At 54.2% G+C, this 22,800-nt stretch overlaps 1 protein-coding gene across 2 annotated transcripts in view; it reads left to right on the forward strand.

Annotated features, from left to right (window-relative positions):
- The first annotated feature begins 14,421 nt into the window (after window positions 1–14,421).
- The window catches only part of HS3ST3B1 (heparan sulfate-glucosamine 3-sulfotransferase 3B1), a 43,251-nt gene continuing 34,872 nt past the window's right edge, over window positions 14,422–22,800 (forward strand). The window contains exons 1-2 of one of the 2 annotated variants that reach the window (XM_066264292.1): window positions 14,422–15,541; window positions 15,813–17,911. In XM_066264292.1, the coding sequence (XP_066120389.1) occupies window positions 14,997–15,541; window positions 15,813–16,458 (1,191 nt within the window). In that variant the 5' untranslated portion in view covers window positions 14,422–14,996 and the 3' untranslated portion in view covers window positions 16,459–17,911. Of the gene's footprint in view, window positions 15,542–15,812; window positions 17,912–22,800 lie in introns of those variants that run through there. The other variant, XM_066264293.1, reaches the window with a different exon arrangement.

Raw genomic sequence — 22,800 nt, forward strand, 5'->3', positions numbered from 1 at the left:
AACAATTTCAGAGTATCCATGGATCCCCTAAAGAAATCAGGCTGTGGGGAGAAATCAGGCTGTCTCTAATGTGGTGAAGAGGTGAAGAGGTTTCTTTTTTTTTTAGTGAGAGGCAGGAGGCAGGGAGGCAGGGAGGCAGAACGACTCTCACAGCACCCTGACCAGGATCCATGCGGCAAGCCCCCTGCCTGATGATGCGCTGCCCATCTGAGGCGCTGCTCCATTGCTCAGCAACTGAGCTATTTCAGTACCTGAGGCAGAGGTCATGGAGCCATCCTCAGCACCTGGGGCCAACTTGTTCCAATTGAGCCATGGCTGTGGGAGAGGAAGAGAGAGAGAAGGGGGCGGGGTGGAGAAGCAAATGGTCATGTTTCCTTTGTGCCCTGACCAGTAATTGAACCTGGGGCATCCACATGCTGAGCCAGTGCTCTACAGTTGAGCCAAATGGCCAGGGTCAAGTGAAAGGGCTTCTTAACCTATTTTTACCTTCATCTTTTTCTTTTCCCTGAAGTGAGAAGTGAGAAGACAGAGAGACAGACTCCTGCATGTGCCCGACAGGATCCACTGAGCAAACCCACCAGGGCACGATTCTTTGCCCATCTGGGGCCGTTGCTCTGCTGTGACCACAGTCATTCTAGGACCAGAGGTAGAGGCCATGGAGCTGTCCTCAGTGCCTGGGACCAACTTTGCTCCAGTGGAGCCTCGGCTGCGGGAGGGGAAGAGAGAGACAGAGAGGAAGGAGAGGGGGAGGGGTGGAGAAGCAGATGGGTGCTTCTCCTGTGTGCCTTGGCCAGGAATCGAACCCGGGACTTCCACACGCGGGGCCAATGCTCTACCACTGAGCCAACCAGCCAGGGCCTTACCTTCATCTTTTCAAGTGTCTCTTGTTTCCCTGATACATGTTTTATCTCAAGCAAACTGCTTCAAAGTTTCGAAGTGCACGGATACTGGTTCAGTTCCCACACTGATGGAAAAACCACGTGTTGGGGAGTCGGAGGGACTCCCAGTTGGAACTCTGGTCTGTCCCTCAGCTGTGTGACAACGGGGCCGTGTCACCACCTGGACAAGCTGCAGCCTGCTTGCCCGTCTGTGATGTGACGCAGGTCCCAGCCACTTCAGCCGTGAAGGGGGAGGGGCTGGGGTAAATAATTCATATTCTTCACTGGACGCCGTGGCACTCTGCTCAGACTTTTAGTTTGACTAATGTTTTTACTGTGTTGCCCAATTGTTTTGGCCCCAGGTAGACACAGCCGGCGGCTGTGAAGTAGAACAAGATCGTAAACAACATCACAACACCTCTGAGAGGAGGGCGTGGGCGTGGGCGCACGCTGGCGTGTCACGGTGTCTGGCTGAGCTGCCTTGTTTGCATTACCCACTGGCTCTGGGCATCGGGTCCTTTCTGTGTCTGTCTAGGTGCTGAGTTCATGACCACACACACACACACACACACACACACACACATTGGGTCCTTTCTGTGTCTGTCTAGGTGCTGAGTTCATGACCACACACGCACACGCACACGCACACACACACACACACACACACACTGTTTCTACCTTCACACTGAACAGTGCCTCCTGAAGAAGTCCCAAATCAACATCTTCTGTGTCCTCCTAAAATCTCTCTTGCGGCGTTCGGCGCTTGTACTTCCGTCCTTGTTTGTCCAGGACGGCTGAGCATTTGCAACCCTGCGGATCGCGCAGGGCCCGCCATCGGCACGCTGATTGGACGAATCCTCGCCCCACCCCGCTTCCCTTGCTGGACCCCTACCCTAAAGTCCCCGGGCTTCTCCTTCCTGCCGGAAACCAGTCTTCTTTCCCCTCCCCTTTGTCTTCTGGTTTCCGGTGGCTGCCGTGACGGAATTGCCACAAGCAGGGGGCTGAAAACAACAAAAATGTGGCCTCTCACCGTTCTCTGCAGCTGGCATTCACTCGCTGGGCTGAAATGGAGGCGTCCGAGGGGCGTGCGCCCTTGGGACAGTCCTGTCCCCTCTTTCAGCTGCTGGTGACGGCTGGCATTCCTCGGTTTATGGCCTGTGGCCAAGTCACTCCGAACTCTGCCTCTGTAGTCACATTGCCTTCCCGTGTGTGTGTGTGTGTGTGTGTGTGTGTGTGTGTGTGTGTGTGTGTGTTTTCTCTCCACCTCTCTCCTATAAGGACACAATTCCTTACTTAGAACCCGCCGGACAACAGAGCGGTCATTGGGGGTGGGGGGTGGCTGGAAGAGGGTACAGGCGGGATGAATGGTGATGGACAAAGCCCTGATTGGGGGGGGGTGAACACACAATACAGTGCACAGAGATGTGTTGTAGAATTGGGCACCTGAAACTTCTATAATTATATTAACCGGTGTCACCACAATAAATTCAAAATTATTAAAAAAAAAAAAAAAAAGAAAAAGAAAAAGAACCCACCTGGATAATCCAAGATAATCTCCCCATCTCAAAATCCTTAATTTAATCACCTCTTCTGCTAAGTAAGATAGTATCCAGTGTCTGGGAATTGGGAACTGACGCGGTGGGTGACATTTTTCAGCCCACCGCACCACAGACAGTAAGACTGAAAGGGTGTGCCCAGGAGACCTGATCAACCTGGTCGATGGCCTTATCGATGACCCCAGCTGACAGGTCGGGAGTGGACCCCTGAGTCGGGAACGAGTCCACAGGCTGCACAGGGCCGTTCAGATCGGGTACCAAGGGCCCAATGTCCAGTTCCTGGGACGGAGAGTCCATCAGCGCTGAGGCCACACATTGACCCAGCATACACAGGTAAGGGGGCGGCAAGCCATGCCCACGGGGGTGCCAGCCAAAGCCGGGACAGCCAAGGTGGCCGCAGGGGCTGGTGCCAACTGCAGAGGAGAGTGGAGGAGAGGACCTGGGCAGCTCGGGGGAGACAGCCCTTCCGCCCCCTTGGAAAGTGAGCGGCTTCTCCTTCTAGTTCCCTCTGTGCACAGCCCACCTGAAGTGTCTCGCCCCTGGGCATCCATGACGTCGGCTCTTGCATCCTTAGAAGGAAAACATCCCACCCCCGCATCTAAAGTCTGAGTCAGCTGCTGTCCCTGTCCCTGAGACCCTTGGGCCGGACACTCCTGTCCCTCCGTCTCATGGCCTCCACGGGCCCCTGTCCTGCGGAGGGTAATCTCTCACCTGCACCCCCACCCCACCCCAGCCTGTCACCCTCACTGAGACACCCCCAGGCAGCACCCACCCACCACAGCCACACACCCCCACCATGGCTCCCTTCCCGGAGCTGGAACGGAAGCGCTGCGGTCCACCCCTCTGCACAGCGAGGCTGGGCACTCTGGCCAGTGTCCCCTGAGCGTCCCCTGAAATTCACCTGACGTTCACCTGCTCCCTGCCCGCCACCTCAACACCGCTGACGGCCCCTTTGCGCGGGGGACTCATCTCCGCCTCTTAGCTATTTCAACCCTGTGTTTATCCGTTCATCCTCCCTTTTCGCCTTACATCCCCTGCCGTAATCCTCATTGACAAGAGCATCCATTTTTAATGAACCAGTAACTCCCTTTGATCTCCCAGCTCTCAGCCCCCCAGCCTGACTTGATCCCGCTCGCCTCCCATCTGCCACCCACGGGCAGGCTGCTCTGAGGTCCCATTGTTCCCCGTGCGCGCAGGTCTGCCAGAGGAGAGGTGTGCGCGCCGGTTCTGCTCGCCTCGGATTTCCTCGACTGCCCGCTCTCCCTGCCTTCTGCCGCGCGCCCGGCCGGTGCCTACCCGCCCCGCGGCAGGCCTGCGCCACAACCGACCGCGAGCTCGGTGCCTTAAAACTACGAGGCTTCCTTTCTCCCTCGTAGGGGGCAGACGGTTGGAACCGAGGCGTGTGGGCAGGGCCCTCGGGCGAGGCCCGTCCTCGCCCCCTTTGGCTTCTAGCTGCTCCAGATGAACCTCCGTTCCCGGCGGGACCTCTGTGCCCTGTCTGTCTGCACGGGTCCTTCCCCCCCCCCCGTGTCCCCTCCCCTCCCATGAGGAGGACACCTGTCCTTGGATTTAGCGCCCCGCCCTAATGTAGGGATGATCTCATCTCAAAAGGTGGAAAAGCCCTTTTTTTTTTGCAAATAAAGTTGTATTCACGGTTCCAGGTGGATCTATCTTTCGGGAGAACGCCACTCAAACCTCAGCAGCGGTCCAGTTTCAAATGTGTAAAGCAGACCGCAGTGCCGGGACCGGGATCGGGCTCCCTGCGGCCCACAGAGGGACAGGTGCCGCATTCGGAGGAGTGAGGAAATACCTCCCAGCGGGTGGACCTTGACAAATGGGAGCAAGAGGAGGAGGAAACCGGGTGGAGGCCCCCCACCCCTTCCGTGGACCTTGTTCGAGGCTTCTGAGAGAAGGCTTGTGAGTGAGCCCGCCCGCCAACCCACCCACCACCTGACTCTTCAGGTAGTCAGCGCCCAGAAGTAACATGTCTCCCCTCTCCTCCCTCACCTCACTTCCCGTGCCCACGCAGCCGCCCCTCTGTGGGCTTGCGCCTCTCGCGTGGATCGCCAGCACCTTCCTTCCTCTCTCAGGCTTTGCTTGCTGGAGGGACCAAGCAACAGCAGCTCTGGCTGCTGTGTCCTGAGTGTCCGTGGAAGTGGTACCGGCTGTCTCCTCACACAAGGTGCCAAGATTTCTGTGCCACACAGACCCTTTGCTGGGGCAAAGGGAGAGAGAGCTGGAGGCTGCTAGTGTTGTGCAAGGGGCCTGGGGCCACCGCTCTGCCCCACGGGGGCTCACTCACTGCGGGGAGCTGTGTGCTGCCCACGGACCTCAGGGTGCGGAGAAGCTGAAGGCAGATGCGGGGATGGACCAGGTCACGTGGTGATGGGCAGACTAGAGGAGGGCACGGGGTACTCGCCGCCCAGGGCTGGCAAGAGAGTAGGACAAAGCGTTCATCAGGCCGGACTCGGCAACTGCGCGCAGACCTTGAGACTGACTTCCCGGGTGGCTGCGAGAGGTGCTTCCCGTGTCTCCTCTTCTCCGACGGCTCTGACAGTGGGCTTCCAGCCCCTGAGCCCGTGAGGGCACCCTCACTCCTGGCAGCGCCAAGAGGTCAAGGAACACCGCATCCTTGGCCCTTGACCCCCCTGAAGTCCCCCCCTGAATGCACGGCGGCACCACAGCAAGAGTTTAATCGCTGCTCCACTGCACCTCCCCAGGTGAACCACTTACCTTCTGCTCCGCTGGCCGCTCTCTGACACGGACGCCGCCATCCCAGGCTTCTCTGTGCTCTCTGCCTTTTCCTGCGTCGCTTGGCCATAGATTCATCAACACCTTCTTCCCTTTATTTCTTTTTTTTTATTGTATATACACAACATAAATTTCCCCACTGTGATTGTGCAACTCAGTGGCACTGAGTACATGCACAATGTTGTGTAACCATCACCACTGTCTAGTTTCGAAACTTTGTCACCCCCCCAAACAGAAAATCCATACCCAGAAGAGGATAGCTCCCCATGACTTCCTACCCCTCCACGTGGTCCTCTCCACGCCACCTTCTGTCTCCAGGAATTTTTCTTCCCTGGATAGTTCACATCAGTGAGGTCATGCAACGTTTGAACTTTAGGACCCGGCTTATTAAACTTAGCATATGTTTTAAAGGTTCATCCTTGTTGTGATGTGTATCAGAACTGCCTCCTTTGTAACGGCTGAGAACCATTCCATTGTCTGTAGATACCACACTCTGTCTGTTCATTCATCTCTAGATAAACGCTTTTGGTTATTGTGCAAAATGCTGCTATGTTTTCTTCATTACTCTACGAATCTCTGCCTTTTGGTTACAGTGTCATCCATTTACATTTAGTGTAATTACTGATAAAGAAGGACACCGGACATTTTGCTATTTGCTATGTGTTTTTTTGTTTGTTTGTTTGTTTGTTTTGGTATTTCTCCGAAGCCAGAAACTGGGAGAGACAGTCAGACAGACTCCCGCATGCGCCCGACCAGGATCCACCTGGCACGCCCACCAGGGGGCGACGCTCTGCCCCTCCGGGGCGTCGCTCTGTTGTGACCAGAGCCACTCTAGCGCCTGGGGCAGAGGTCAAGGAGCCATCCCCAGCACCCGGGCCATCTTTGCTCCAATAGAGCCTCGGCTGGGGGAGGGGAAGAGAGAGACAGAGAGGAAGGAGAGGGGGAGGGGGGGAGGGAGGAGAAGCAGATGGGCGCTTGCTTCTCCTGTGTGCCCTGGCCGGGAATCGAACCCGGGACTTCTGCACGCCAGGCCGACGCTCTACCACTGAGCCAACCGACCAGGGCCTATTTGCTATGTTTTATAGCTCTCCGCTCCTCGCTTGCTCCATTTCTACCTTCTTTTTACATTTTGTTGATTTTCTTGTAGTGCCACATTTTTATTTCCTTTTTCCTTACTTTTGTGTGTATTCCATAGATGTTTTCTTTGAGGTTTCTATGACACATTTAAGCTATTAAAGTTATAACAACCTAATTTTAATTTATTTTAACTGCAACAGCACATGAAGGCTCTGCTCCTTCCCAGCTTTTTCTCCACCACTAACTGTTATTGATGTTGTAAATTACCTCTTTACACATTGTGCGTCCAACAACATAGATATTTCTTTTTATGCACTTGTGTTTTAAATCGTGTAGAGAATAGGCCCTGGCTGGTTGGCTCAGTGGTAGAGTAGAGCATGGGTCCAGTGTGTGGATGTCCCATGTTCAATTCCCAGTCAGGGCACACAAGAGAAGCGCCCATCTGCTTCTCCACCCCTCCCCCTCTCCTTTCTCTCTGTCTCTCTCTTCCCCTCCCACAGCCAAGGCTCCATTGCAGCAAAGTTGGCCTGGGTGCTGAGGTTGGCTCCATGGCCTCTGCCTCAGGTGCTAGAATGGCTCCAGTTGCAATGGAGTGATGCCCCAGATGGGCAGAGCATCGTCCCCTGGTGGGCATGCTGGGTGGATCCTGGTCGGGTGCATGCGGGAGTCTATCTGTCTGCCTCTCCACTTCTAACTTCAGAAAAATACCAAAAACAAAATCATGTAGAAAATAAACATGATGATACTGACTTTTATATTTGCTCATGAATTTACCATTACTGAAGATCTTTATTTGTCTACACAGGTTCACGTTGCTCCTGAACACCCTTTCATTTCAACTGGGAAGACCCACCTGAATATTTTTTTCCAGGGAAAATCTAGCAAAAACAAACTACTTCATCTTTTGTTATCTATGGGATGTGTTTGTGTCTTCTTTATTGTTGAAGGACAATCTTGCCAAATATAGAATTCTTAGTTGACAAGTTTTTCTCTTTCAGTGCTTTAAATGTATTGTCCCCTGCTTTCTGACCTCCAAAGTTTCCTATCTGAAATCAGATGGTGGTCCTACCGGGGATCTCCCATATGAGTTGCGTCCTTTCTCTCTTACCACTTCCAAGATTCTCTTTGCCGTTGCATTCTGCCCATTTTACTATAATCCGTCTTTGTATGGGTCCTTTTCAGTTTACCTTACCAGGAATTTGTTTTTGCTTCTTGAATGTGTATGTTCGAGTGTTTTATCAAAGTTGGGCTGGGTTTTCTTTTCTCTTTCTTTCTTTCTTTCCTTTTTTTTTTTTTTTTTTTTTTTGACATTTGTTTCTTCAAATAATCTATGCTCTTGTTTAAAGGACTGGGGTCTCAAACTGAGAACACATTTTCTAAAGAGCTCTTGAATATCAGGTGACAGAGGCTGATGGTCTCACCCCAGATGAAATCAAGGTCGAGAGCCACGGGTAGGCAAACCGAGGTCAGTGGGAAGTCTTGGCCTGGGAAGGCGACAGGTAGAAATTGGTGAACAGGATTAATTATGGTGGGCAGAGCAGAGCGGGGGCTAATTACTGCTGACCCGATGGTCTTCCTGGGAAAGCAGGGGGACTCCAGTGCTGTGTGCTACATTTAACGCAGTAACCCCCTCAAACGAATGTCCAAGAAAACCAAGTAAGCGGCAGCTCTGCGTTTTATAAACCAGCCTTGTCCGGCGATGGATTCACGTGTGTCCTTCTATGCCTACCAGATGAAAACGGAGCCCAAAGTCCAACAGTGAAACACCACGGAGACATAGAACTCATTGTCACGGGTGGCTTATGAATGAGCTATCCCGTTATTTTTAGCCTCACACTCTTACCTCACAAAACATACTGGGCACCCTTATTTCTAATGGGTTTCCCAAAAAGCTGAAAGTTCAGCAATTCATAAAGTGCTAATGGAAGTTCACAGGAAAATAATCTTTCTGGAATGGCCAGTTTTCCCCCAATGCACTTAGCAAAGCGAGGGAGAGGCGTGTGGAGCATTTATGATGACAGGGAAGCTCACTTATCTATTACTTCCGTCCACTGGGTGACTGTTGGGAATTTGAAAATGAAGAGTAGGTTACAGGGGTGGTTTCCAGAGGGAGAAAGAGTGGAGAACGGGAAAACACGGAGGACGCATCCGTCATCAAGCGAGTGTGGAGGGACATTCGCACAAAGGGAGAGCGAAGCCCCCGGAGCCAGCGGCCTTTGGGACGAGACACAGCGCCCAGGGCCACGAGCATCTTCATCGACTGAATGAATGCAAGTTGGACCACCGGGTGACTGTTCACAAAAACAGCGTAGCACACACCTTGCTGCGGGGAGAATTCCAGGGTGAACATGTTTGGAAAATTAAGAAAGGAATCACAAGTTGTATTATTCCATTGGGTTTGGTTTGAAAAAAAAAAAAATTTCTTATGTGACTTGAGCAGATTTGTGGGTTTTGACCAGCAAAACACTATGGCCAATAACTTCTTACTGCTTTAAGAGAAATTGGACTGAAATATCTGTTAACTGTCTATAGACTTTAGGAGATGGGCTATAAGGACCACTGTTGCCCCGAGATACTGCTAAAGTGTCCCCTTTGGTTCAAACAACAAGATTCCTTGTTAGCCAATAAGTAAGTGGAATCAGTTCAAAGGCTCTCCAATAACAGGTGAGAAAGTAGACACTGTACATGTATTGGACTGAAGAGGGCCAAATCACAGGAGTGTGTTTGGGCGACCACAGAGCGAAGGGAAAGGGGTGGGTTCCCTGGAGAGTGACAGGATGTTACTGGAAATTGCCCCAGGGACCAGGGGACCCACACCTGCAGGAGGGAGGAAGAGGAAGACAGCTGAGATGAGGCCCAGTGCCCACTGCCAGCCCCCCTTACCCCCTGCCAGGGAGCTCTGGAGTGGGCGAGCCCTTCAGAGTTGCCCTTCAGAGGTGTGGAGGTGGCTGAGATGACCAGGCCTTTCCGTGGCATCATCGGTCAGTGGACGGAGGCGCCCGGGGAAGGCGCGTGAACCCGCAGCTTCTGCAGTCTGACCGTGGGCATGCTGATGGTGGGAAGCTGCGTGCTGACCGCCTCCCAGCAGCCGCGGCAGCCTGGCCTTCACTGAAGGGGTCTGAGTGTCCACTTCCGGGAGAGACTGGTGACCCCGAATCAAGGAGCTAGGAAAAGAGCTCCTTGAGGTGAGAGTGGCTGGGATCTTGAGCACTAATAGATGATGTGACCAGCGGGTCTGCGTCTTCCTGTGCGATGACAAGAGGGAGGGTGCTGGTCAGCGTGGAGGTTTGGCGGAGGAAGGGTGGACGGACGACCCTCTGTCTGCATCTGTGCTCCCCCACAAGCTTAGAGAAATGCCGGTCCCCAGAGAGAGAAGGTAGGAAACACTTGCCCATGGGATCCGGAGAGTGGGCCTCCTGAGGACACTGATGGGAGTGGCGGCTGCCTTTGTTTGCCTACAGGAGGCTGTGGTGGAAAATTAAAACAGCACCAGTCATTTCTTTCTCTTCTTTTCTTTTCTTTTCTTTTCTTTTCTTTTCTTTTCTTTTCTTTTTTTAAGTGAGCGGAGGGAGATAGACTCCCGCATGCGCCCCAGCCAGGGATCCACCCGGCAACCCTCATCTGGGGGTGATGTTCGAATCAACAGAGCTATCCTCAGCGCCCCAGCGATGCTTGAACCAATCGAACCACTGGCTGCAGGTAGGGAAGAGAGAGAAATGGGGAAGAAGGAGGGGGAGAGAAGCAGGTGGTTGCTTCTAATGTGTGCCCTGACCTGGGGTTGAACCTGGTACACCCGCACGCTGGGTCAACACTCTATGCACTGAGCAAACTGGCCAGGGCCCAGACCAGTCATTTCTATGGCAGGATTTCCTCCGGCAACTCAGTGGTTAAAGACAGGCCTGGCCTTGGGGGACTCCCCTTGCCTGGAGGGTGTAATGGGGAGAAAGAGAGCTGAGGGGCGCAGTGGTAGGCAGCAGTGCCGAGGCAGCAAGGGTTGTGTGACACCCGCGTCACACCGCCAGGAAGTGGCTGGGAAGCAGACCAGGAAAAGGAATGCAGGCCTGGTGCAGGCACACCAGGGTCCTGGCAGGAAAGACAGGGCCCGCCCGGCCCCGAGGGTACCCTGAGGAGTGTCTGTGATCAAGGCTCGGCACAGAGGGGCTGGCGGAGGGAGAACACGCAGGAACGTCGCGGTGCCTCTGCGCCTGCGCGGTGAGGCGGCTGTCTTTGCCATCATGGGCCTGACCGGTGAGGGGGACAGCCATTGCGAAGCCCGGTGACAATCAGGCTGTGTGCAGGGGACGTGCTGGGGGGCAGCAGACGGCCTTCGATGACCCAGCCAGGAGGAAGCATGGGCACACCTTCTCTTCCCTCGGTCTTCCCACCATTTCTGGAGGCGAAGGAACCCCTTCCATCCCCAGAGCCAGGGCGCCACGCGCAGGGCCTTGACTCCTCAGGACACAGGCATCACGCCACGCTGACCACCACAGTGCTGCTATGTGTGAGACCAAGGCGATCGTCCTCCTCTGTGGTTTGCGGGTGGCCCCTCGCACGTGGCAACCCTCCCTGCAATGACGCGCTGCACGTGCCCCTGAGGGCTGGTGGGTCCTCCGGCCAGGAACTCCCGTGTGTCTGGCGCCCTCCACCCACGGACAGGGAGGCACCACGACCAACTAGACACCCCAGAGGCCTGGGTGGCCACAGCGGCTCCAGGACGCGCGGGGCGTGGGGAGGCGCCGCAGAAGCCCACGCGGACAGGCTTGTCTCCTTCCCCGTGCGCCGGCCGCGTCTCGGCCTCCAGCCACCGGGCAGCTCTCAGAGCGCCCCCTTGCGGGCGGGCACGGAGCCCCGGCCGGGGCGGGGTGGGTGCAGCCGGCTTGCAACTGTGAGCCCCCGGGGGTTCGCCTGGCTGCCTGAGCGCGTTGTGGGAAGCGTGGTGGAAGAAGGTACGGTTCTGGTGACAGGAACTGGAGCACCGGGCCATGGGCACGGGCAGCCCCAGGAAAGGAGCCCATGGCGCACGGACCAGGGACGTAGAGGGTCACCAGGAGGAGCTGGCAGGGGTCGCGAGCAGCTGCGGGCGCCTCCCCTCCCGAGAGCAGAATTGGAAACTCCAGGCGGAGAGGATTCGGCTCAAGTCTCCTGTTTTGCACAGAGGGGGGGGTTTTAGGGCCTGAGTGTGGCCGCTTGCGTTCCCACAGCGGGTGGTTCAGAGCAGGACCTCGGGGAAGTGGGGAAAAGGTGGTCCACTGAGGCAGCCCTGCCCGTTTCGAAGGAGAAGGCCTCCCCGCGGATTAGAGCCGCAGAGGCCCCAGGTGAGCCACCCCGCTGGCGAATCCCAAACCAACCCACCAGACTGAAACGGACGCCGTGCAGGTGTGCTGGGACGGTGAGACTTGCTCCCGGTCTGAGTGGCGGCGCCTTCCTGGTGGCCAGGCTCGGGAGCGCGGGGACCCGATGGCCCACTGAACAGGGTGAAAGGAAGGGACTCTAAACTGTGCGCGGTCAGCTTTGGCGCGGGCTCCGCATCTGCAGGAGTGGGACGGTGGGGGAGACGGTGCTGGCCACGGTTCCAGCCGGTAGCGTCAGCCGCGCGTGAGTGTTTAGAGTTCAGCAGGTAGGCTGACGCGACAAAGCGTCGGATAGCGGCCCAGATCCTGCTCCGTGTCGCTCTATACTCCGCCGGGTGCCTCGCCAACCCCAGATGACCCGCGACCTCGGTGCGCACACACCCCTGGGCGCTTCGGCCCCGAGAACTCCTCCATTGTTCTCGCTGGTGGGGACTGAACGCCCTCTGGGTGGACACAGGCGACGGCTTGGCGCTGGGGCGCTCAGCTCTGCGGAACACTCCGGGCAGTTTCCGATGCCCACGTCCTGGTTTCCACTGCTTCCCTCCCTTCATCCCCCGGAGGGGAGAAAAAAACCCTAAATATATCCGGTGGCTTCCACTTGTAATTCCTCCTCCACCCCCAGCCCCCACAAGACTTTGCTAACCCTTAAGACAGACCATTTCTATTAAGATTATCGAAATCTTTTTTTAAAAAAAAACTATAAGATTTACACCTAATCGGGCCTGAAGTTAGCCACGTGGGAGCTATGATTCTCTTGAACATACACAGATCATAAACCACTGCTCCTCCCCAAAAATACTCCACAAAAGTCAGCAAAACACATAGCCGCCTAAAGATGGCTAACTTCATTTCCCCCAGAAATGACGTGATTTTGAAGGCACACTCTCCGGACACACTGACGTTTCTCTCTCCTTTTCCCAAAAATAAACATGTAGTCGGGCTAATGCTCAGAAACATATTCTCACGTTTAGGAAGTTATAACTACATACAGCACACATACATGTCCCCGCTAAGGGTTACTTCTCCCCAAAGAACACACACAATATCCTAGCGACAGGGGGACAGGAACCTGGAAAGAAATTCTCTCTGCTAATATAAAAGGGGGGGGGGAATCCTTTATCCAAAGTGTTTCTCCCTCAGCAGTTCTGTGGGAAAATGTCTTGGGCTCGAGGTGGTTTAGTTGCGAAGAGGTCGCTCGGAGAACAGCCCGGGAGCGCCGGTGCCATGAGTGACCACGGCGGCCTCTGGTCCTTCCTGGGCCATCCGCGGCTCTTCCGCGCGTTTTCGAACCTGAGTTATGAACTCAGGTTCATAACTGAGTTATGAACCTGAGTTCATAACTATGAGAAGGTCTTACCGTCCTTCTCAGGGTGCGCCCAGCGCAGGAGACGTGAACCTGGAGTAGGGCTCTGGGGACTTGGGACTCTTGGGGACATTTACTCAGGAAGGAAGCGGGAGTGGGGAGTATGAGGGGCTGGCAGCTGAGCGGAGGGACCCGGGCTCGGGTTGTTTCCGCTGGCGCGCGTGGTGAAATGAGGACGGCGGCTCTCGGTGCGGTGAGTCACTCCGTGGGCGACGCGGGACCCCGCTTGCCGCGCTGAGGTCAGAACCCGAAGGAACGCTCTGCCCCGGAACAGCGCGCAGCCGGGCGTTGGGGGCCCGCTCCCCGGACCGGGCCGGGTGGCAGGCATCGAAACCGTTCTGAACGCCACCGGGATGAGCTTGCTCGCACCCTCGGCCTCCGGCTTCCGAGCGCCGCGGCGAGAACGCGGCAGCGCCGCGCCCCTGGCCCGCGCTCCCCCCGCGAGCGGCCCCAACGCCGCACCCACACAGTTCCCTGGCTCCTGCTCCGCCCGAGGGGGGTGTTTTTCAGAAGAGACCAGGGGAATCGGTTTCGAGTAGACTTGAACCATTAAATAAATGCAACTCAGCAATCGATTCCCTTCTACGTACTTTAAAAATTGATGGGAAAAAAAAAAAAAACCCAACCCAACAACATCTAATAATTAATGTAACAGACCAGCAAACCAGACGGTCTTCCTAAACGCAGGCGAAGGTTGGCTTTATTATTTATTCAAGCAAAAGAGAGGATTGAGTATTTCCTTCAAGTTAACGTCCCCAACAAACTCATTTCTAGACAAAACTTTCTACACGTGACTTCCACTGTCAATTTTCCACCGGGAAACTTTTTTTTTTTTTTTTTTTTAAGCCACCATTTACTTCCCTGTTAATTCTTCTCCGCCTCTTCACCCTTATCTTTCTCCAGCTGTTTGGAAACTGGGGAGGATATTTCCCTGAGAACAGCTTACACCGCTCCCAGCTAACCAGGCAATCTCAGAGAGATCAACTCCTGGTAAAGAAAAAGAAGGAAAGACATAAAAAAGAGTAGACAGCAATATCCAAATATGTTTTCCACTTGAACTTCCTAAACCTGTTTCTGTTCGGGAGGCCCCGTTCGGAGTCTCCGGCTGGTTCGGGGGCCGCATGCGCCCCTGCTGACTCCCTGCTGCACAGCACGCCACCTCTCGGACCCGCCCGGGTCACGTCACACCTGGATGGGACAACTACAGCCCAGGCTGGCTCTCGGGGAGCGAGTGCGGAGAAGCGCGCGGGTGCCGAAGAGCCCCCCGCGACGGGGTTCCCTCCTCTGCGGGCGCTGGGTCTCCCCAGTATCCTTCCTTCCACCCGCTCCTGTCACCAGTCCCCGGCTCCGCCTTCCCAGTCCCGCCCCTTGCCCCTCATCCAATTGAAACCCTCGGCCACTGCCCTCCGCCCCCCCAACCCTTTCCACACCCCCACGTTCCGGGAGCTGGTTGGCTGCTGAACCCTCAGCGCAGCGGCTGTATTTGCATGGTGGTCCGGGTCTCTGGTAAGCGGAGCGACCCGTCACTCCCGGTGGCCGGGCCCGCCCACTCCTCCTTGGTCTCCGACTCTTCCTGCGCAGTTCTCTCCTTCACAGCCGCTACGAGCGCAAGTGCCGGGGCTGCTCTCGGGCTCGGTGCGCAGGGCAGCAAGGAGGCAGCCCCGGCCAGCGGCCGTGCGCCCCGTCCGGAGTGGCCAGGGAGCCGGAGCGCAGCGTTCTCCCGGCCCAGAGCGCGGCGTCGCGCCGCCGGAGCCGTCCCAGGCCAGCACTCGCCTCCACCCGACTTTCCTTCCAGTTGCGGCTCCTCCCGGGCAACATGTCAAAAGCCGCGGCTGCCACAGCTGCCGCCGCCACCTGGGCAAGAGCAGCAGGAGCAGCAGCGGCGATCCCGGGCGCGCGGGGGCAATAGACCCAACGGGCAGGCGTGTGGAGGAGCAGGGAACCCTTTCCGCGCTCCCGGCTCGGGCGGGACCAGCGCCATGTGCTGAGCCATGCCCTTCGCCGCGCCCGCGGGCAGCCCATGGGGCAGCGCCTGAGTGGCGGCCGATCCTGCCTCGATGTCCCCAGCCGGCTTCTGCCGCAGCCGCAGCCGCCGCCGCCGCCGGTGAGGAGGAAGCTCGCGCTGCTCTTCGCCATGCTTTGCATCTGGCTCTACATGTTCCTGTACTCGTGCGCCGGCTCGTGCGCCGCCGCCCCGGGGCTACTGCTCCTGGGCTCGGGGTCCCGCGCGGTTCACGACCCGCCAGCCCTGGCCACGAGTCCCGACGGGACTTTCCCCAGGCTGCCGCTCCAGGCGGCGCCAGCCGCCCCGTTGGCTGCAGGCAAGGAGAGGGCCGCCAGCCAAGAGGAGCAGAGTCCGGAGGCGCCGGACTACCCCAGCCCCATCACCAGCTTCTTTAGTGGGTCCGGGAGCAAGCAGCTGCCGCAGGCCATCATCATCGGCGTGAAGAAGGGCGGCACGCGCGCGCTGCTCGAGTTCCTGCGCGTGCACCCCGACGTGCGCGCCGTGGGCGCCGAGCCCCACTTCTTCGACCGCAGCTACGACAAGGGCCTCGCCTGGTACCGGTGAGTTTCCGCGTCAGGGGCAGGGGCAGAGGCGCCAGCTGCTACCCAGCACGGGAGCGGAGGGAGACGTGGCTTGTGCCGGGGAAGTGACAAGGGTGTTCGCGGACCACCGGAGACGGTGAGGAGCTGAGAATCCTGCCCCAGCTCGGCACGGGGTGTGCGGGGGGTCAGGGGTGGGGGAGACTCTGGCCACAACCCGTAGAATCTTTTCGAGGAGTTCTGGCAGATCAGTGACCACAGAATTAAATCCAAGTACCCTGGAATTAATCAGGAGAGCTCTCCGCAAGGAATCGGGGGTGGAGGACAGCTACTCGAGACGGCGCTCAGGGAGCCACGCCACCCTCTCACCGTGGCTGTGTCCCAGAGGGATCGATCCAGTGTGGCTCTACTCTATTCTTCCTCTGGGCGCCCGGGACGTCCTGCACCCCGCCGGCCGCAGTCTCCGCCCTAGGCTAGACCAACTTCCAGAGCCGCTTCTGCTCCGCAGATGGGGATGTGGGGGTGGGAATGACGGTGTCCCGCTCAGGCCGCGGGGAGTCTGGGCCTGTTTTTTGTTACAGTCCTCCTCCTTGCTGGAACCCGAACCCAAAGAGGGTCAAACTCGCTTTGCCGGAGAGCAGCTTGGGCGGGGAGGTGTGCTGCGAGGATGGCCCGGCGCCTCCGCCTGGTGGACCGGTGGGCGGCGCAGGGCGCAGGGCGCAGGGATTGTGGAGCGGTGCTGGTCCCTGTCGGGCAAAGGCGCGCACTGCAGCGGGCCCGAGCGGCACGCAGCTTGGAAGGCTCCCGGGCTCCCCCCGCGCGTCCCGCCGGTTTCCGCCGCCACTGCTCGGGTGCTCGGAGAACAAGGGCAGGAACGCGGTCTCCGCGGGCGCTTCACTAGTCGTGGCGCAAAGAATACTGGGGGCCCCATGGATTAAGAAATGTGGGTTGCCCCGAGCCCCGGGCTTCCGGAAACTCGGTGCTCGCGCGGGTTTGTAGGTCCGGTTCCGCGGCCCGCAGGGTCGTAACCGAGACCTCTGCGCACCGTTTCCCGCAGCTGCCTGTCTTTGAGCGGCCAGGTTGATCGAGCTTCGGGTGAGGCTCCGGGAAGCTCGAGGTCCAGACTCCCGTCTTGGGAAACCTGGTCCCCAACCCGGAGCTCGGCCACCGGCCCCCACCCTTTCTGTCTGGTGACGCTCCACGCCCTCCCCTAACCGCTGACCCGTCCCCAACACCCCTCCAGGCCCGATGAGCCTCCGAGAGGCTCGAGACTTCGGGAAACCAAAGGGAAGAGTCGAACCGAACTTCACTCCCTGCCTCCACCACCCCCCCTTCGACCCCTGGAAAGAATGGAAGATAAAAGCGGGCTGACCCAGCGGATTAAAACCGCTCTCTTCCCAGCCTCTCCCTCCCTCTCCCTTTTGTCCTTATAGTTTTTATTGTCAGCAGTTGCCTAAGTCTCGAGGTTTAGCCAGCCGTGATAGTCCCCCTTCCCACCGTTCCCGGGCCGTGGACACCGGCTGTTCTGAACGCGAGCTCTGCACGGGGACGCCTGGCCTCCCGTCCTGGCGCGGGCCGCTCGCTAGGGCTCCGCGCTCTCCTGCGTGCAGTGGGATCGCGCGGTTCTCCGCTGGGCGAGGGGGCGGAAGAGCGCCGCCTCCGCAGTGAGGCTCCCGGCCGGCACGTGGGGCCTCTCTAATTGTTACTTATTGTCAGCGATCGTATTGTTGTTATTACTTCTACCCCACACTCCTGCCCCTCCCGGGAGGGATGTCGACCCCAGGGCCTGGGAGGCCGGCGCTCACTCGCGCCGTTCGAGGTGGAACCACCGCAGGCTGGAGACTGCCCGGAGTTTCCTGGGACCGGACATACCGGGGGCCGGACTCCGAGGAACTGGCGGGAGCTAACTGAATAGTCCACGACGGGCAGTTTTTAAGGGACCTGGGGAAGGCCGTGGAAATCCCCACAGGAAGATTCACGCCATCTCTTAAGCTGCGGCCCTCCACCTGCTTCGTCCCCTTTGAGCGACTCAGAAACGCTGAATAAAGAACGGAGTCGCCCCGGGAACCCTCCCCGTGCGCCTGCAGCGCAGGGCGCGGCCGAGAGTCGGGGGCCGAACGGGCACAGCGAGAGGCCGCGCAGGGCGGCGGGACTTGGGGACCGGCCGCGGGGGCTGGGCCGGGACGCAGGAGGCGGGAAGGCCCTCAACCACCCAGGCATCTCCCTACACTGACTAGCGGGGTCCGTTCCGACCTGGTGACCCAAGGCCCGCGGCGGGGACTCCGCGGCCCGCGCGCCAGAAGGAGCAAACCGCAAGCCCCGAAACTCTCCTCCCCAAACTCTGCGCTCCCGGCTGCACGGTGTGGCCTCTGGTTTAGCGGATTTTTTCTCTTTTCCTAAGGGGGGGGGGGAGGGACTGTCTGAAATGCCCTCTGCCTAATTAAAATATTTTTAATTAATGAAGAATATTCCGGATGTCTGGGAAAATGTGTAGACTTGCAGTGATTCAGAGAGCGGCCGGTTTTACGGAGAACAGCCACCCCGGAGGAGACGCCTGACCCAGAACGCCTTTGCTAGAATCCCGTGCCAGGAGTCCGCCCGCTGGGCCAGCCCCTGCCGCTCGCGCAGCCGGCGTCTCCGCGGCATCTCTCCCGCGGTCCCCACAGGCAGGCAGCAGATTGGAGAACACAAACAGTAATTAGCGAGAGAGTTGGAGTTCAGACACGTGGTTAAAGCAAGTCCTCATAACTAGGAACCCGAGAGAGGGGAGACATTTTGAAAGCATTTAGACATTGTGAAGGCATTAAACACACACACACACACACACACACACAACAAAAACTCTGGGCACGGACGATTGAAGTCGAGGGTCAGCATCATAATCCGCTGGAGGAGAGGTTGGCTGTGTCTGTGTGAGCCCTTAATGGGCTTAGTCGGTTAGTACACAGTCCTGGTAGTGGCCTAACCGGTAGCCCAGGGGCCCGGGCCGATTTGCATGAAGTCCTGGAAAGTGATTGTAGTTCCTTCCACTTGGCCTAGGAGACACGGCCAGCCAGAACTGGAGAGATTGTGGCAGCATGGAGCCCGCAGCAGTAGCAACGCTGAGCTGGCCTTTCTAGGGCCAGAGAGCAGAAGCCTGTCCGCCGCCGGCATCTTAGGCGCCTCCTTGGGGCCCGAACCTGAGTTATGTTTTAGTCTCGGGATGAAGACTTTTGTGGGTTTGCTTTTCCAGTTCATTATCCAGCTCTCTTTATCCATCTGGCCTCCCAAATTTAGCAGGTGCTGGTGAGCTCCACAGGGGTGACGTCTCAGGACTTAAGGTGAAAGGGACTTTCAGCTTCTGTCCCAGGTTGTAAGTGTTGGGAGCTCTGGGGCCCCGCCTGCCCAGGAGAACCCTCCCTGTGCCCCCGGGAGAGAGCACACACCCTGTCCATTTAGGATCTATCAACTTAAACATAAATAGACACATTTTTAAAATAAATTTCCCTTTGATTTGTCATAAGTTTGGTGAATTTTCACAAATTTTGAAGACTTCATTTTGTGAATAAAGTTAGTCAAATAGTGTGATCATAAATTTTTTATATAAAAATATGCCTTGGTCTTGACAGGGCAGAAACTCCTTCTCCACCATGACTCTTCTTTCCATTTTTGGTTGTACAAAGTCAGCCGACACTCTCATGCTGGGGCCACATTAAAAAATATATATAGTGTGTGTGTTTTTAATAATGTTGGCAGCTAACAGTCCTGAATGTTTCCCAATATGCCAGGTACTGTTTCAACATTACAGGATTAGCACATGTAATCCGTATTACAGTCTTGTGAAGTAGATACTATTGTAGATGAAAAAACACAGGCCCAGAGAGGTTACTCCACCTGCCCAAGGTGTCTCAGCTAGAAAGTGTCAGAGCTGGTATACGCACCAGGGCAGTCCTGCTCCACAGGTGACTCTGTTAGGCACTTCCTCGCTTAAGTGACCAAACACACGATGACCCTCATAAAGGGTGAGTTCAAGACTTGAGTTTGCTTTAAAAGAGTTTTGAGTTTTCTGATGTGCTCCAGGGACGTTCATGTGGCTTGCTCACTTGGTCATTCACTTTAAAAGAATGTCAACTCCAGGTTGCTATGACCAGAACTGGTTTATGAGAAGAGTGAGGGTAATTACGTCACTAGGGCAGTTTCCATTTCTCTGTCTGAGCTGGACAGTTCGCGTCAAAGGAGTCATTAAACTGACAAAAATACTCCTCAAGTATAAAGGCTGAGAAAACAGTGAATGTCGCTACTGAGAATAGATTTATTCTCTTCTGTGACCCCCCCTTTTATGGCTGGGAGCTGTGGAGGACATAGGGTTAAAAGAGATGTTCCAAAAACTTCTTTCAATTAATTTATTCACTTAAAAGAAGCACGGTGCCCCATATCACAACTGAAAACTTCTATTAACCAGAAGACAATGGAAAACTAAAACTTTGAGTAGATTTCTTTGGAATTAGATTTTACAACCCAGTAGCTTCAGAAAAATCTCCCTCCTGAAAGCTAATTACTGAAAATAGCAACTTTCCCTATATTTTTAGCTTAATAACTGCTGAGAAATCTCATTTCTCAGTCTGTTTCTAAAAACTTGGTGGCCAAGGCTGTTTCTGTCTGACTAAGGGAACTTGGAGATAAGATCTGATTGGGGATAATCCTTTCTGGAGGAACTGTGCTTTTTCAGTCCTAGGGCTTAAACCAAGTATGTCATTCTCTTCAAGCTCCTGGGTGAAGATCAAAATTCTCCGTTGATATGCAACAATTTGAAATACGAACCGTCATGCTACAAAGCTGTCAAGATTTATTAGCAAGACAGTGTAGCATGTGTTGAACTCTGTTTTTAATTAGGCACCTAAATTAGACCATAAAATGGTTGATTAATCTTTTACAAGTTGAGGGGAAAATATAACATAAATTAACCCAATCATAAGTGTTTTACCAGATGCTCTCAGTTAATAAAATAGTCAATACTTAATAGCAACTTGTTTGTTTTAGATAAATAAAATACTGAAATATATGAATTTAAATTACCCTTACTACCTCTCAAATGATATGTTATTGAACAGGTCTCAAAATTAGGTTGCACCCATGTGCTAAAAACCACATTAAAATAGAATAATACAATTCGACTAAGATGACTAAAGTAGATTTTGCCTTTTTAATGGAATCTGATTATCAAAAATTAGCAATTTATTATCGACTAATATTTATAAAAGACATTTTCAGCTAAGGTTTTGTTATTCAAAATTTTAAAGTGACCTGTCATAGCTTCTGTTTTACTAGTTAGGTGTTTTATTTTTGCTTGAAGAAAAACTTTTAGCTACTTTGAAAAAAAAATCAATGTCACCAAACCTCATTCCAAATATGAATGCTGATTTACTTTTTTTGTTTAAAACATGTGGGACATAAAGCTTTCTGATTATGTAAGATGACCCTTTAAAGCACTAAAATTATTTAGAATAAAAAGTGCACCAGGAATTTAACAAACAAACCAACCCATCAGTCAACTAGTGCTATAAATCAGGGAAGTGGCATTTCTTTAAAGCTTCAGAACTGAAATACTGCTTGCCTACTGCTTTCTGTCGGTGCTTTCTGAATACTTTATGTTCTCACTCTATGAACATGGAAATTAAGTTGATTGACAGAAGAACAAAATGTCCACTTTAAAAGCAGAGCATAATGAACATTTCTTCTGCTGTGAATAGAGTTCATTTCCAGATAGGCTGCTGTCCTGCCGCATTCAGCAGTCTGTGATTGCAGACAGTAAAGGATATGTCTTCCTTGGCTGCTGGGATAGTCAGAAGTCCCAGCAAAATGAATTCCCCAAGGATGTGGCACATTTTCAAGGGTGATGAATTCCATGCTGCCTGCCTCAAATGAAAACATTTACCATGATGGAAAGGGAATGGGATACCACTATCTTTGTAAACTACTTACAAGTAGAGCATGAAACTTTCAAAAATATTCTAAACAGTACATGCTAGAACTCTCATATTCCTCTCAAACAATACCAAAATAAAACTAACAGTAACTAAAACTACTGTTAGGGTTTATTGATTTTTCTTTCTTATTTTAGTTTTAGGGAAATTTTAGGATGTGAGGAGCAAATCCTAACTTAATAGCACAACAACAAAGAATTTTCATTGTAGCTAAGAGGTTCTGCATTAAAATACTGTCTGAACTCATAACCCCTCCCATCAATTCTCTTTGTACATAGATAAGAGTAATTCTCTTTGTACATAGATAAGAGTAATGGTAATTTCCCCTATGTTATGTTTGTATTTTAAATTCTTCCTTTAAGTGTCCACTTCTGTGACTTGAAATATATTTAAAATAGCATGAGTTACTGTGGGTCATTAAAAAATTTACTTCCATGTATTATGGCTGAAACATGTTGAAATTGCAAAGCTGTACGGACAGAATTTGCCTCCTGCAAAGAGCTTCTTTTAAAAATTATTTGTGCTGATCTGCACGGAGAGTTACTCAAAGTAGTACCGTCTGAGAGGAACTTCCAGTATTTTCTACACTCATTATAAAATAATGTATGCGTGTATATGTACACACACACACACACACATTCACTGTGACTTTACGTTGATAAATTTAGTTACAGAATGAATAAGCTCCTGGAATATTTTTTAAAAAATTTCTTCTAAGCACAGCAAATGTAGTAAAATAAGACTGGTTTACCACAAGTTGGCTGTAGTTCAGCCTAGGATAGACTGTTTGGTGATGAGAGGTCAGTACTTTTAAACACCTCTGTCCAGAATATGACTGATTCTAGGTGCGTTCAGTCAAGCAGTCTGAGGGGCTGAGAGTGCAGAATGACCTGTTCTTCCCCCAAATCTGTGTCCCGCACTACTTAACATGGACCCCCTTGCTTAGCAACCCATAACATACTGAAAAGATTGTTCTAACTGGGCCATCTGGGGCTTAGGCAATACATGGAGATAGAAAAACATATATATATACTGGGAAGGTAAGTGAGGAGTAGCAGATTTCACACAAACTCTTGATTTAATGAATGGTGGTGGGGGGGCAGAGAAAAGGTGTGGCGGCGACCAGAGCGTCCAGCAGGACCCTAGGAAGTCCTGGGACGTTGCCACGTGTCTGTCGCTCCCCCGCAGCTGGCGGAGCCTCAGCGGACACCCCGGATCCCGGAGGTGGCAGAGCGCGCAGCCAAAGGCGGAGAAAATGGCTCCGCGGCTGGTCGGCCCCGGGATCCGTCCGCACGGCCCCCGTGTCGCGTGGGATCG

This window comes from Saccopteryx bilineata, chromosome 2, assembly GCF_036850765.1.
Source record: "Saccopteryx bilineata isolate mSacBil1 chromosome 2, mSacBil1_pri_phased_curated, whole genome shotgun sequence".
NCBI classification, from domain to species: domain Eukaryota; kingdom Metazoa; phylum Chordata; class Mammalia; order Chiroptera; family Emballonuridae; genus Saccopteryx; species Saccopteryx bilineata.